This window comes from Vombatus ursinus, unplaced genomic scaffold (assembly GCF_900497805.2).
Source record: "Vombatus ursinus unplaced genomic scaffold, bare-nosed wombat genome assembly UNPS02014773.1, whole genome shotgun sequence".
NCBI lineage: Eukaryota > Metazoa > Chordata > Mammalia > Diprotodontia > Vombatidae > Vombatus > Vombatus ursinus.
This window is the reverse complement of record NW_020954551.1, coordinates 34,759,701-34,774,281: the sequence shown is the minus strand read 5'-3', so window position 1 is coordinate 34,774,281 and position 14,581 is coordinate 34,759,701. Positions and strand designations below refer to the sequence as shown.

General features: G+C 42.0%; 1 protein-coding gene across 5 annotated transcripts in view; it reads right to left on the bottom strand.

Annotated features, from left to right (window-relative positions):
- ATP2B2 (ATPase plasma membrane Ca2+ transporting 2) overlaps nucleotides 1–14,581 on the bottom strand; it is a 399,625-nt gene that overhangs the window by 93,586 nt on the left and 291,458 nt on the right. For all 5 annotated transcript variants that reach the window (XM_027864051.1, XM_027864046.1, XM_027864048.1 and 2 more), the window contains exons 7-10: nucleotides 14,500–14,532; nucleotides 13,067–13,126; nucleotides 4,978–5,019; nucleotides 3,371–3,529 (exon numbers count right to left, since the gene is read on the bottom strand). In XM_027864051.1, coding sequence (XP_027719852.1) covers nucleotides 3,371–3,529; nucleotides 4,978–5,019; nucleotides 13,067–13,126; nucleotides 14,500–14,532 — 294 coding nt within the window. The remainder of the gene's footprint in view (nucleotides 1–3,370; nucleotides 3,530–4,977; nucleotides 5,020–13,066; nucleotides 13,127–14,499; nucleotides 14,533–14,581) is intronic.

Genomic DNA, 14,581 nt, shown 5'->3' with positions numbered 1-14,581 from the left:
ATAGATAGATAGATAGATAGATAGATAGATAGATAGATAGATAGATAGATAGATAGAAAGACAGATAGATATTTGGCAAGAGATTGCAGAACAGCTACAAGTCCCTCATCCTAGGGATAGTCAAGCTGGATGGGAAGGTGATATATGAAATGATGAACTGACAATGTTACCAGTGGTGGGTCTTCTAGGTGGTTAGAGGAAGAAGAGGTTACCATAGGCTCTTATGATCAGGGAATGATTTTTGGAGGAGGCGAAGCTTGAAGCATAGGTTGGACTTAGATAATGAGAGAAGGCAAGGAGAGAGGCAGAAATTCCCAAAGGCATGTATGGGAAAAAGTTAGGCAAGTCTAGCTAGTACCGAAGACCTACATAGGTCTTTAGAAGGAAACAATAATGACCTTAAACCTAAGAGAAATAGGTTGAAATGCTAGCTGGAACATTTCCTAGTTATGTGGTTCTGGGCATGTCATGTAACCTCTCTGAGCCTCAAATTCCTCATGTGTGAAATGGGAATATATGATAATATAAATCTATAAAGGGCTAACAAGCCCTTCCTGGCAGGGTTGGGAGGGAAATGCTCAGTAAATTTCAAAAGGCTAAGGAAATTGGGCTGGAATGGCAGGCTGGAGTATGGCTATGGGAGGGCCTTGAAGACTAAGTACGTGAAGCCTGATGCATTTGCACTCCTTCGTGGCTCCTGAGCAGTCAGCACTTGACAAGTGAGTCTTGGTCCATCAAGCAATAGTAATGCATCCCAGGTGCCAGGAAGGCCTTATCCCTGGGTTCTACATGCAGCTGCATGGCCTCCTGCTGCTCTGCCTTAAAGGCCACGTGTTCCAGGCCCTGCCTTACATGTTCACAGCCTGGAAACTGAGCTCAGGATTGTTACAATGCTCCTCATTTAAATATAGTCAGCAAAGCCTGTAATTTGTTACTGTTCTTCAAACCATGGCTGCTATAATTAGAGCTGGGGGAACAGCACCTGCCTAAGAAGGGAGAAGCAAGGAGTTTGTGCTTAGCTTTCACTACAACTAATGTCCTCATGGAGCCAGGCAGAGCAGGGAAAGCCCTGGGAGCTAATGTGATAAACTGACCGGAGCTGATACAGCACTCTGTTCCTGGAAGACAAAGCCGTGTTTTCACAAAAGACCTTCAGGAGACATAACCCCCTTACCCTGCCATTCTTGTTTCCTTATCTATTAGTTGATCTTTGATTTTCCTCATTTGTGTGATGTGGATACTACTTTGGGGAGGCATTATGGTACAATTTGAAATGTGCTGAGGACTTGGAATCAAATCCCATTTTGGCCTCTTACTACTTATGTGACCTTGGGGGAAATTGCTTCACCTCTCTGGGACACAGTTTTTCATCTTTGAGGCAAGAAATTTGGACTACATGATTTCTAAGGTCCTTTCCAAGTCTAGAGCTATAATTTATGACCTCCCTCAAAGAGTTCTTGTGAGGATAGCACTTAGCTAAGATTAGTACCCCTATTTGACACTTAAAATACTTGGCTTGCTGTTGCTGACTAAGTTGAGGTTATTGGCTATCTGCTCAGAGCCTAACACAGTTTTCTATACAAAAATGGATCAAGAAATGTTTTTTAAAACGAATGTTGAATAAAACCTGATTTAGTGATAGCTGGCATCTAAATGCAGTGGACAGCCAGGAAGTCGCAGACTGAGGTAGGACTTTAAAATATAGTATACCTGCAATATGGTCTAGACTCCCAGTAGCATCCTCACAGTTGGAGCTCTCCAGGGTGCTGATACTAACGTCTAGCTCTGCCAGTTAATCCCAAATTTGCAAACTCTTTTCGTCTCCTTTGTATTCTACTTCCCTGAGAGTTCCAGTCCTTATAACCAACAAGTTCATTATTATACAGGGGGCTCCAAACCTTCAGTAGCTTAAAACTATATGAGACTTCTAGAATATGCTGTATATAAGAGTTATCACTCCTTTCTTCATAATGGCAAAATCATATCCAATGTACAATAAACTGGTCTATATTACAAAGTGAGCTCCATAATCTGATAGATGGTCCAAAGTAACATTGTTCCAGTGATCTGTCAGTGGAGTGGGGTGGAAATAACCCTAGGTATTGACTCAAAGGATCTGAGTTTTAATCCCATCTCTGATGCTTTCTACTGCAGTGTGACTCCAAGTCTTTTTTCCTCTTTTGAGCATAAACGCACTGTCCTGAACTGCAAAGTAAAGAGGTTGGACTATATGATACTTTTTTTTCACTCAAAATCCAATGGTTTTAACATATTCCACTTGTTTGTGAATGCCAAAAAAATGGGTATATTCTCCAATCCTTGAACATATCTCTAGAAGGAAGCTAACTGAGGGTCATTTACATTGCACATAGAAATAGGATCATTAAAGTTTTTGAGTTCTCTCATCATAAAAATTATAGTGAAACTCGCCAACACAGCAGGAAAAGTATCTACGTCTTGAAAAAGAACAAAGGTGGAAGTCAGCAGATGTGTCTTTCAGTCATTCATTTATATAAAGCAAATATTCCCTGAGAGTCATCTTTATGGAAGAGATGCTCTGCAGGGTATTAGGGGAGACAAAAAGGGCTAAGCCAAGTGTCTGCCCTCAAGGTGCTTGGGGAGATTATGATAAATGTACATATGCACAAATAATTACATTTTCTCCCTACTCAGCTGAGAACACCCTTATTTGTTGTGTCTTATAATCCATCATTTGAGAGTTGAGCCACAAGATCTATTTGATATTTAGCTCCTGGAAAGCAGAAAGGTAATAATTTGTTATAATTATAACAAAATTATGTTATAATAAAATAATTGGGATTCAAACTAAATAATTATTTATTAAGCACCTATTGTGTGCAAGGCACTGGATATACAAATATAAATATGGAATTCTTTGCCCCCAAGGTGTTCCCATTCTTCTGGATATCTGATAACAGTTATTTATGACAAAACATGATCAAGAGTGGACATTTTTGTCCCCATTTTTTCATCTCTTCTGCCTCTTTAGGTTTCTCTCCAGGTTTGATTGTTTTTGCCTTCCTTTGTATCCTTAGAGCCTAGTTCAGTGTCTTACACATAGAATGTGTTTAATAAATGCTTCCTGACTATTCATTCCATTCTCCTTTATATCATAGTTATGCATGTTCCTCTTTCCCTGTTAGATTTCAAAATTCATAAGAATGGAGCCTGTATTGTAGCTCCCATTATACTGCATCCTGCCCAGTGCTGTGCACTTGGGAAGCACTTAAAATGAATTGAATTGAACCAAAATAAATTGAACTAAAGCCAACATTTGTTCAGTCAGATGTGAAGCATGCTACTCTCTTCTCATCTTGTCCCTTGCCTCTCCCTCAGCTGGAACACTCACCTGCTTTGCCTATCTGCACAGCCAGCTTGGTGAGCTTCCCCTGTAGGACTGATTTCTCCTTCTTGTGCATGTTGGCCTTCTTCTTGTCATCTCCATCTCCCCCCTCGGCACTCTTCAGAGGCTGCATCTCCATGGCCGCTGCCCCATCCTGCTGTTTGGCTACCAAAGTAGAACACAGCACCATCACCTTGAAGTCCACTTCAAGAACCCCACTCTGTTGCATAGCTGTGATGTCAAGGAACTGCCCCCTCCCTAACAGAAATGAGCCTGAAGCTACCCACAGGGACCGTGCCAGGAGGCAGGATAAGGAGTCCTCTAGGGGAAGCACTATAGATCTAATAGTTGGGCTAGAAGACTGTGGTAATTCAGGCAGAGTAGGGTGAGGCCTTCTCAAGGAATATGTGATTGACACCCCAGGCAGAGCAAGGGATGCCACCATGCTTGGCCAATACTATTCTAGGGAACCTTGAAGGAACTAGGAATAAAAATGTGGTTTTCTAGTGGGGAGAGTTCATGTTCCTTGTCCCTCCCCATCCCTATCCTGCTCAGAAACTCCATCACATAAGTTATGGTCATTGAGACCATCCTACATGATAGGAACTTGATCTCAGCCATGTAACTCAGGAGATATGAATTAATAATTAATAATTAATTCATTAATAAAGACAAGATTATTTGTCCATAAAGCATTCAAGGCCATGATCTCCTAAAGCTCCAAGAGCTCTAGCATAGATCCTTAAGGAGATGTTTGCTATTCAGAAGGCCCAAAGGAGAGATCAATTCTAAAGCCTAAGTCTACTTTCTTAGCCCAAAGAACTTAGGAAGCAGCAAGGGCATAAGTATCCACCCCACTTAATTCTTAACAATCACTGTCTCCACTTAAATGGATGCATCACTGGCCTATGGACATAACACATTGACTTCTATTCAAAATGGCTTGTTTCACGAATCAGATATCAAAAACCATGTCTCTACATCCCATCCAGAGCAAATCTCTATGCTTTTCTCATTCAGAAATGAGAACAGAGACTTACTCAAGCTGTGCCCCCAAAACAGTGCTATAGTCTAGGCTGAGCATTCATGTCTGCTCTTAGGACATCAGGTGATGGCCACCAGGGATGAGGGAAATTAAGGAAAGATTGCCTATCCCTAAGTCCCATTCTCAGACTTCCTGCCATCCTGTTTTTTTCAGCCCCTAAAGTCAATGTCAATCACATTCTCAACCAGGAAGACCTGATTGATGCTCCGACATTATGTCTGTCCTTGGACCACACTGGGCCATGAACAGCTTCCATCCAGATAAGCTTGCAGAATACCAACCAGAGCCCCTCATCAAAATAAGTAAAGAATGGAGGCTTGGGAAAACTTGATGCCTGGATTTCTATGTGGCTCAGATTTGTATTGTCAGTATTTGTTCAAGTCAAGTCTGAGTAACAGCTATACCCATAAAAATGCTACATGTCCTTGGATAGGTATGTATGTGTCTGGCAGACTGGCCTTCACTATGAAACCAATCTCTTTCTGCCCTGCTTTGAAGTTCATATTCTCAGGAAGGGGGCTTGGGCCACACATCACATACCACAACCTGGTTAAAATGGAAGGGTTACCTTTGCTCTGGCTGGTGTCCATATTGCCATCCTGCATTTTACCTACATGATAAAGAATTTTAACAAACAACAAAGAACAGACAATATACGGTCATCACACAGACAGAACACTGTGATGGACATTTAAATCAAAGACTGGGTAATGAACTGGTTTCAGGGACATCTCTTGGTTTATGACTTGTGAGAGTACATGTCTAGCTAAGTCCCACACAGCAAAAAAGGAGATCATTGGATATCCCTTTGGAATTGGGCAACATATTCTCATTCATATGGGGTCTATGCATGTCTTTCTTTGGGAGGTGATGACTATAGTCTAGGGAATAAGACCCTCAAATGAAGTATTTCTTTATCTCTGATACGACGTACAGTTGCCTTTAAATATCCCCATGGTCACTAGAAAGTTTTACCAAGTTTATTTACTTAAGATGAGTATGCCATCTACTGCCAAAAAGACTTGAGGTGACTTACAGATGAAAACACAGAGCAAGATAAGATAAAGAGAAAACAGATTATGGCTCATATGAAGAGAGAAGAAAGAACAGATATTTTCAGGCATCTGAATTAAGTGGATTATAACACCTGGACAATAAAAATAGCTCTAGTTTTCCTGGCAAGTAAGGCAAAAACTGAAATAGATTATAGAGTTTTCATCTTTCTGATAAAAGAAAAGCAGGTACATTTTATTTTCAAAGTCTTTTTGTCATTGTGGTTATTGGTTTATTTTGGGTTTTTGCTCCTGAACTGGGACAAGTTATGGTTTGGAGAAACATAATTCATAGCGAATTCAAAGCATGGTACTTCATGCAGTTTCCCATTGAACAGTGATTGGTTTGAGATTTCCCCCTTCCTTCCTGGTTCCTTTAATCCCCCTTGTACAGAAACCCATGAGCAGTGAAGCAACCAGAGGATGAGAAACTGAATGGAGAATTAAAATACATACATGGACATATATATATATACACAAGTGGATATAAATGTGTATGTATACACATACACACATGTATATGTATATATGCAATGCACCAGGATACTCCACACACTGACCAATGAGCCAAAGGATAATTGAAAGTTGCCTGTATACACAGCCTTCTCTATCTGCCACTGCACCAAGGCATGACTTTGCTGATAAATAGCTATGATGATGTTTTGTGGGTTTACCTTGTCACCAAGTGAACAGCTGTCCAGAAAATGCGAGCACTAAAGAGACTATGAGCAATTGCTGCCTGAATTGCTTCTATTTTTTAATCCATCAAGTTGGTGGGCCAGAGCAGGGGACCTTGCCATGGCTGGCTCATTTGTCACAACAGGTTCCCACTATTCTCTGTGATTCTAAACTGTAAAGTGCTTGTCACATTCTGAATCTTGAAAGGGAGACGACAGCACCGTCTGATGTATCCCTAAGCAGGCATGAACTTTGTAGTCCTTACTGGATGCAGCCTGACCACCAAAGAAGATACCACATTAGGTAATCAAGATGGGATCAATTTGCCATGAGGGTCAGGGCAAGACAGAAGCACTGGGCAAAGGAATGTGGGTAATATGACTGAAATGTTCAGGTTACTCACTTAACTAGACAGTGTCACATTGGGTGGGGAAGACTGGGGTTACACAGACAACACATTCAAAGTCAAGGTGTATCTAGACAAACAAACCAAGGCCCTATATCAAAATAGATAAAAGGAACACATCCTCCCCAGTTTGCTGATCCACCAATATCAGTGAGGGCTCATGAGACAAACTCTCCTAGTCATCAATGACATGAGAAGCATAATGGTGGAGAGAAGAGGGTGTGAGACTTGGGTAATCAGGTTGGGATAGTCATTCCACTAGGATATAGTCACGGAAATGAGAACTGGCATAGCCTAGAAGGGATGGTTTATGACTCTAGAGAGGGGGATCAACCTCAGTTAACTACTTAATGAGCTACAAGACAAAGAGATTCCTTTTTAACTTCAACTAAGTCACTTACACTAGATTATTCTAGTCAATTACATGTTAAGACTCTAACACCTCACATTTGTATCATTGCATTAGTATATATCTTTTAAAGAAATTCCCTGCATATTATTTTCTAGGGCAAGAAAAGACTTTTGAGAGACAATCTTGTCCTACTCTCTCATTTGACAAAGGATGCTGGATCCCAGAAAGGGGAAGATATTTACCCTGAGTGACACAGCTACTAAGTCTCAGGTCTGAGACTTGAACTTAGTGCTGCAACTCCAAATTCATCCTTTTTCCCACTGTGCAACACAGCTTTCTCTAGTCAAAAAGTGATATAAATTTAAAAGTTGAAATGACAAAAATAAAGGAATTGCTTTGCCATTTAACATTTAAACTTTAATTTATTTCAATGTATGTGCCTTTGAATCTGTGACAGTTCACAAAAATTTGCCACAAGGGAAATTTCTTAATTATCCAGGTATTAGAAGGACACTGCATGGCTGTCTCTATTGGCATTCTTCAAAGACAAAAATTAGGAAAAGAGCTTTTCTCTTAAGTGTCTGGTGTCCAGGCCTACCCAAATAGTACTAGGACATGTGTCCAGAAAGGGTATGTGGCTGACATCTCCTTGCTCATCATTCCCTTGACTTCTCCATCCAGTCCCTGTGGCTTTCCTCAAATCATTTCTTCTCTCAAATGCTCTGTTATCACCTTCATAAATTGAGGGTATTGGATTAGATGACCTCTTAACATCCTTTCCAACTCTAAATCTATGATACAACACTGCTATACTTCCTCCACTAAATAATCAGAATACAGTTTTGTTAAATGGTTTCTTGAGTGCTCCAGGGTCCTTTGGAAAGGATCCATTCCCAAAGGAGTTCTATTTCCCAAAAGACTCACTGGAGAGGGGAATGAAAAGGAACAAGAAAAGAAGTGGTTTCATTATCCCAGAAGACCAGGACACCAGATTACTTCAGGAATGGCACAGAATTTGATATTTGAATGCCAAGAAATATGCCTTCCTGGGCTTTGCTTAAGCCTTGATAGATCAGAGATATTTCTATGCCACTGAGATGAGACAGGGGAGAGAGAACTGAGGACAAGTTACTGAGAACTGTTTTCCAATCTGTCTTTAAGGGAAGCAGTTCTACAGAGATAGGCCAAATAAAAAGTAAGAAATTCATGATACACTGGATACATCACCAGAACAGGATTCAGAAGACATGAATTCTGGGCCTTGACACTAATTGTGTGGTGAGACTTTGGGTAAGTCAAGTAAACTCTGGGCCTCAGTTTTACCATCTATAAAACCCAAAATGATATTATCTGCCTAACTTCAAGGGAGAGAGGTAGCATAGTATAAAGTAGAGAGGGCATGTTTAGGAGTTACTGTGAAAAGGCTTTTTTGTGAAAAAGGCCCATGATGTACCAACTCTGTGACTCTGGACAGGTCACTTAACCATGCTCTAAGATATTAAGTCACAAAAAAAAAATGCCAGTCTGAATAACTAGGAGTTGTGACACAGTCTGCACACCAGAAGTTTCCTATATGGTTGAAAACACAGTTCTGGTCCCAAAGCAAAACAAAATACTTGCAAGATGATAAATAAATTTTATCAAATATTTTACAATTCTCAGAGGTTATTGTTTATTCCCCAGGCGATATTTGGGAATTCCTTTTTTAAATGGTCAAATCTACAGAATCAGCAAAGAGCCACAGTTTGACTCTGGGATGTCATATGCAAGGAACCTTGGCCAACTGGTGGATGGTTTGAAACCTCTAAGGATGATGCAAGATAGAGAAATCCCCTGATGGACTTCATCCTTTAGCATGTTCTCATCTGTCACAAAGTACTCTCCTCCCCTTTCCTTTTCCCTCCAGAAATCCCCAGTCTCTTATCAAAGAGTTAGGAGTATAATTACACACAGAGAAAGAATTTGCTTTGCTTCCTTTGAAAAATCCTTCCTCTAGAAGCTGCCATCCTTTTAGTATAAACAATTCCAGGGGTGAATTTAAAAAATCATGCTTTTAAAAAAAATTATGCCTGCCTAGGAAGAACAGACTTCAATGCATGATTTTAGGAGGTACAAAGGGCTTTTGATGGCACTGCATAGTTTCTGATTTAATAACTCAGTGTGCTCATTAAAACCAATTCATTAATTTCCTTGTTTATTTCCAGTGTTACCCACATGGTCATGAAAATACTGGTAAACATGTGTTCTTTCAGGAAGATATCAGAGAAGAGGCAAGGAGAAGTATGTGTGGACAGACAAACACTGCTAAACATTTGCTGTTTTAGGGGTGGAAACAGGAGCTTGGGGGAACTTCCTTTAAAATGCCACCATTTTCCAAAAAAACCTAGAGCTTATTATTCACAGTTCTCTTTAGTTCCCTTTAGCCAAAATGATCACTCGCCCAGACACCGCTAGGCTCTATAAGAAGGAGGACCCTGCATCTGGACAGAAGAAGAGGTCTGTTTCTGATCCATTAGACTGTCAATGAAGCTATGTGCAGGGAGCTAGGCCTGGTGAGAGACAAATGTCACAGTGCAAGGGGACAGAAGACTGGGAGACTCCATTGGTCCCTGGGACAGGTTTTGCCACAGACCCAGTCCAGAGGCAGCTCAAACAAGCTCAAGAAGAAAACTTTTAAAGTTAGAAAACCAAGGTTAGGATAGCCTAGGAAGTTGCATAAGAGTTGAAAAGCTGAGCTTTGAAGCAAAGGAAACTAGATGTTCTCTTGCTGGAAGCTGAACGGCTCCAGGCAAGAGATTCTTAGGAGAGGTGAGTCACCTTTCTCCATTGTCTAAATTCATTCCCATCATGCTTAGCTTGGTACTAAAATGGACTTTGCAGGCTACTCAGGTCAGACAGCCTAATCCCACAGTGGGCATCAAGGTCATATTATTATCTCCATCTCTAAAAGGAAATTCATCATCTGTGTGTTTTGGGGAAGCATGTGTGTGTGTGGGGGGAAGGTTTCCAATAGAATCTTCAGCGGATTTATATTAGAATCTGCACCTCTAACACTCACCCTTTGCACAACTGAATTAGACCCTGAAGTCTCAGCACTTTTATCCTGCATAGTTTCTACTACAAATGGACTGCCCTCCTTCCTCAAATCCACTATGCTACCCAAAGCCACAGGTCAAAAAGCACAGGGCCTTACTCTCAGTTTCTCAAATAAAAATGTGTGGTCTTGGGCCTTTAAAAAGAGAACAGTGGAATTGATCCATAACTGTGGCAGGCTAGAGGTAGAATGAGGCCGGAGGGGTGGGGGGGCCTGGCACTGCTGGCATCTCTGGAGGTCAGCTCCTTAGATCCCAATGGCCATCCACTGAGCATTACACCACCGACTTTTCCTCTGTCCAAAACTACCCATCCTAGACTGGTTCCAAAGCTACAACTCATGCCCCAAGCATTTGGGTCTCCACCCCTGGGCTTCACTGCCCTCCATACACATTCCCTTGAGAAGGAATTTCATGCTATTTTGCTGAACCATAATGTGGTAACAGGCACTGCACTCCCTGGGAGGAGAACCAAGGAGAGAGTTTCCTTTTCTACGAGCTTTGATCTTGAGCAGAGATTGAGTTGGAGCTTGTAAATTGCCCCCATGAGAATGAGCTTCCTGTAAAGCTTTTACTCCCTGATGCTCTGCATTTCTCAAGCTTTTTGTCAACTTCAAGAGCTTCCTTCCATGCTTTTACCACACTCACCACCCCCATAGCTCCCAAATTCAAGGTAAGTTTACTCTAACTAAAGCCTTACTTAACAGCTGCCCACTCTCAACCAGGGAACCAGACTTCACAGCTTACTGCAGTCACAAAGGGGACAAGCTCAGATCAACTCCCAAAATAGCATTCTAAATATAACCCACAAGGCCTTCCTTTTCCTCTTGTCTCCAGGGGCCACGTATCTTTAAGGAGCTACTGAGCTGCCCTTCAGTATCAAAGGGATTCTCACTTTCACTTCCTGGAAGTGGGCATGTCCAAGGGTAATTCTGCCACTAATTGCAGCTTCCACTGGCAGAGAGTACATCACAGACCCCACTCCTCCCTTTTCCTCCATCTCATTTAAGAAGGAAGGTATTAAAGCCAAAAGAAAACCTAGATTGTTTGCCTCCTCTTGTCTTCCTCTGGCTGACACCCTTTCAGGGAGCCATCCTTAAGAAGGGGTCCCCTCCTCAGCGGAAAGGGAGGGCAGAACTAAGAACTCCTCAACCTACATCTTCATTCCTTTACAAAGACATGAGTGGAGGGTGGTGGGGCTGGTTACAGCTCTTTTCTGACATGGATCGTCATCCGTCTCTTTCATGGAAATTCAGTTAAACTTTCTGGAGTAAACAGTATCTTACTTGAAGCAAACTGAGCTGCCCTTAAACTTCTGTAGAGTGATACCTTCCCCCAGAGCCTTCCACTATGTCCTTCCTGCTGAAATCCCCAGCAGAGCTGGCTGAATCAGTCAAAGCAACCCATCCCCACTTTCTTCTACATGATGTAACGCTGAGGTAGGAAACTCATTAACAGCTGACCTCTCTCAAGGAGTTTGCATCGAGTGAATACTGGGCAGCTGGCCAAAATTCATGCAGGGATCTCTCCACCTGACCTTGCAATAGCCTGTATAGATTCAGCAGACACTTTCAAAGGTGTCACAGGCATATACATATTTCACAGCCAGATGTGGCTGGAATGTTGCAGGTGATTTCCCTAGGGCAAACATGGTCTGACTGGACTCAAAACAATGAATATATCATAAGAGAGCTGAAGGAACCCTCTTTCTCAGCACCTATAGCTTGGTTTGCCTATGACGCAGGTAGCTGAATGGAAACAGGATGGATTTTGTTTAAGAAAATGGTCATGGATTGGGACATACCTGGGAGAATCTCTGCTTTATCCTGCTCAGTACCAGGGTAACCCTCCTTAAACTCTGCTTTGCTTAACAGTCTAATAGGTGCACAGCTTCCATGAATCATCTCCCTCAGTCCCATTTCCAATACCATCATTTGGCCAGTCCACAAAAAGGATCATGATGACTGTGGTCACCTCCAACCGGCAACAAAGCTCCCCTTCTTCATTCCTGGCGTGCACTGAAGCTCCTGAGGCCTAGCCACCAATGTCAAGGTCAAGACCACCCATACCCAGCAAAATTTCCACCCAGTCTCCCCCTCCCCTTCTCAAAAGGTGCTCTAAAAGAATGCAGAGTTTCAGGAAACATATACCGCACAGCACAGCCAACAGCAGATAATGCTAGTCCAGAATCATTGAGGAAAAAAAACAAAAACAAAAGAAAGAACTACTTCAGGGCCTAAGCTAAGTGTCTACTCATCCATGATTTGAAAGACTGTGAAGAAAGGTACTGGCTAAGTATCAGCATGCCACAGGATGGGGTCACGAAACTGTAGGTGAGACAATATCAAAATTCATTGAGGTTGTATTTTGGAGTGAAGGACCAGAGCCCTTGATGCTTAACCCTGAGGCCAAGCCAGAAGCATGGGCAAATAGATGAACAAAGGCATCTCTCCCTCACAGACAATGCTCATGGGTGCTGACACTCAGAAGCAAGAGTGGCCCATGGTGTGCTCATGCTGCTTCAGAACCAGATTCCTGACCCCGGGCCATTTATTTCCCAAAGCTATGGTGAGACTAAGTAGGCTTATGAGAGTGTCACGCTGGGAAAAAGGAGCATATGTTGGGGGGAGCAGTTTGCAAGGGCTTAGTGATAAGATTTTTTTCACCAAATACTCAAGTCAATTTCACTGCCCCCCTCCCCCCACCTGCTCCATTCCAAAGCCACAGCCTCCTCAAAGTGGCACTGAGGGCCAGTTTGAGGAGACGGGCATCCTTTTAAAAGCAGGTGGCTCTAGGTGCAGGTTGAGCTCTCACTGCGTGTGACTTCACCATGAGGGTTGATAGTAGCGTGGCCCCTCTTATAAGCTACTGTCAGAGTGTAGAGAAGAGGCACTATCCCAAGATAACACATGCACATACACCATGTGTGCTGTTGAGAAGAGTAGGTGAGCCAAGAGAAAGAAAAGAGAGAGAGAGAGAGAGAGAGAGAGAGAGAGAGAGAGAGACAGAGAGAGAGAGAGAGGATTGGAAGAGAAGTCCACCAAAGAAAAACCAAACGCTCAGTATTCTTGACGTACCATTGACTAAGCTGGAATTTGCATTATCGGTGGTATTTGCACCTGCTGCACCATCTGTAGCTGCAGGAGGGTGGGAGGGGTGGGAAGAATCTACTGAGTAATAATGGATAAAAAGAATAATACGTAGTAATAATAATAATAATAATAACATGAACAAATTCACATGACAAAATAGCAACATTTATGAAATTAACATGGCTTTGTTATCTTGGGGAAAAAAAAAACTTGGTTGAAAATTAAGTAACATAAAGTTATAAAAATGAGATGCCATCACAAAAATGTCATAAAAGCCAGGGGGACAACTCATATATGGAATATCTTGAAAATAAATATGGAAAGGCATTCAGTGAAGGCTGGAGAGGACAAACATTGTACAGCACTGGGTCCCACTCTGCTACAGATGCTTGGGATTGCTTTGTGTGGAGCTCTAAGTGGTTACCCAGAGATGGAACGTCCTTTTCCCAACTACACAGCTTGGCTCAGTTGTGTGAATGTTAGCCTTCTTGATATGAAGCTACATTAGAAACAATTCCATCCACACTTAGGAGACATGCTCCTGGGTCTCTTGATGGGGTACACACTCCCAGAGTGACTGGACAACTGAGAGTAGCTCAACTGTGACCTCGAGCTTCTCAATTCAGTCCCAGCTAACACCTTATCAGGACAGGCTATAGTCACAATGAAGCCAGCCCACTCCTGGAATTTCTGACTAGGGTCCAATAAAGGGAGCTTCAGATACCCAAGAAGCCAATGATCCTAAGGTTAATGATTAAGCTACAAGGTGGTAAGTTGCATTTCACTAAATGAAATGAAATAAAATAAAATATAGGAGACTTGCCTTCAACATATTTATTGGCTCTGGTCACTTCATTTTACTTCTCAAAAAACATCAAGGATTCCAAATTTACACCTTATTTCCATTCCTCAAGCGGGCAAAATTAATCACAAGGGGAACATTTATGTTCCATAAGTTAGGGTGATATGGTGTGTGGTTTTGTATAGTGGTGTGTCCTACTATGTAGCAGTATGTCATACTCCATAGTGAAATATAGGTGTCACTCTGTATGGTGGTGTTGGGATATTACAGTATATGGTGGTGTATCATACTTTACGGTAGCATGTTACACTGTGTGGTGTTGTACGGTTTATCACACTGTATGTTGGTATATATATACTCATCTACTGTTATGATATGCAATATGGTGATATGGGCTGAGACTGTCACATGGCATGGTCATATATTTAGGTTACTGTGTTGGAATGCATAGGTAGCATGATCAGTTATGTAGCATTGCATGGTGTTGTCAAGTGTTGGGTAGTGGCTTATAGCATGGTGTGGTTATATGTGGGTCCTGTATGCATGATTCTGAGTCCCCTGGGGGACGGTGCTACTATTAAAAATGTCAACTACCCTGAGGCATTTCTTACTGTACCTGGAAGCTGAAGGCCATCCACTTTGGTCACACCTGTGTGATGATTTTTAAAACATATTAATGATGGAGAAATATGTCAGCT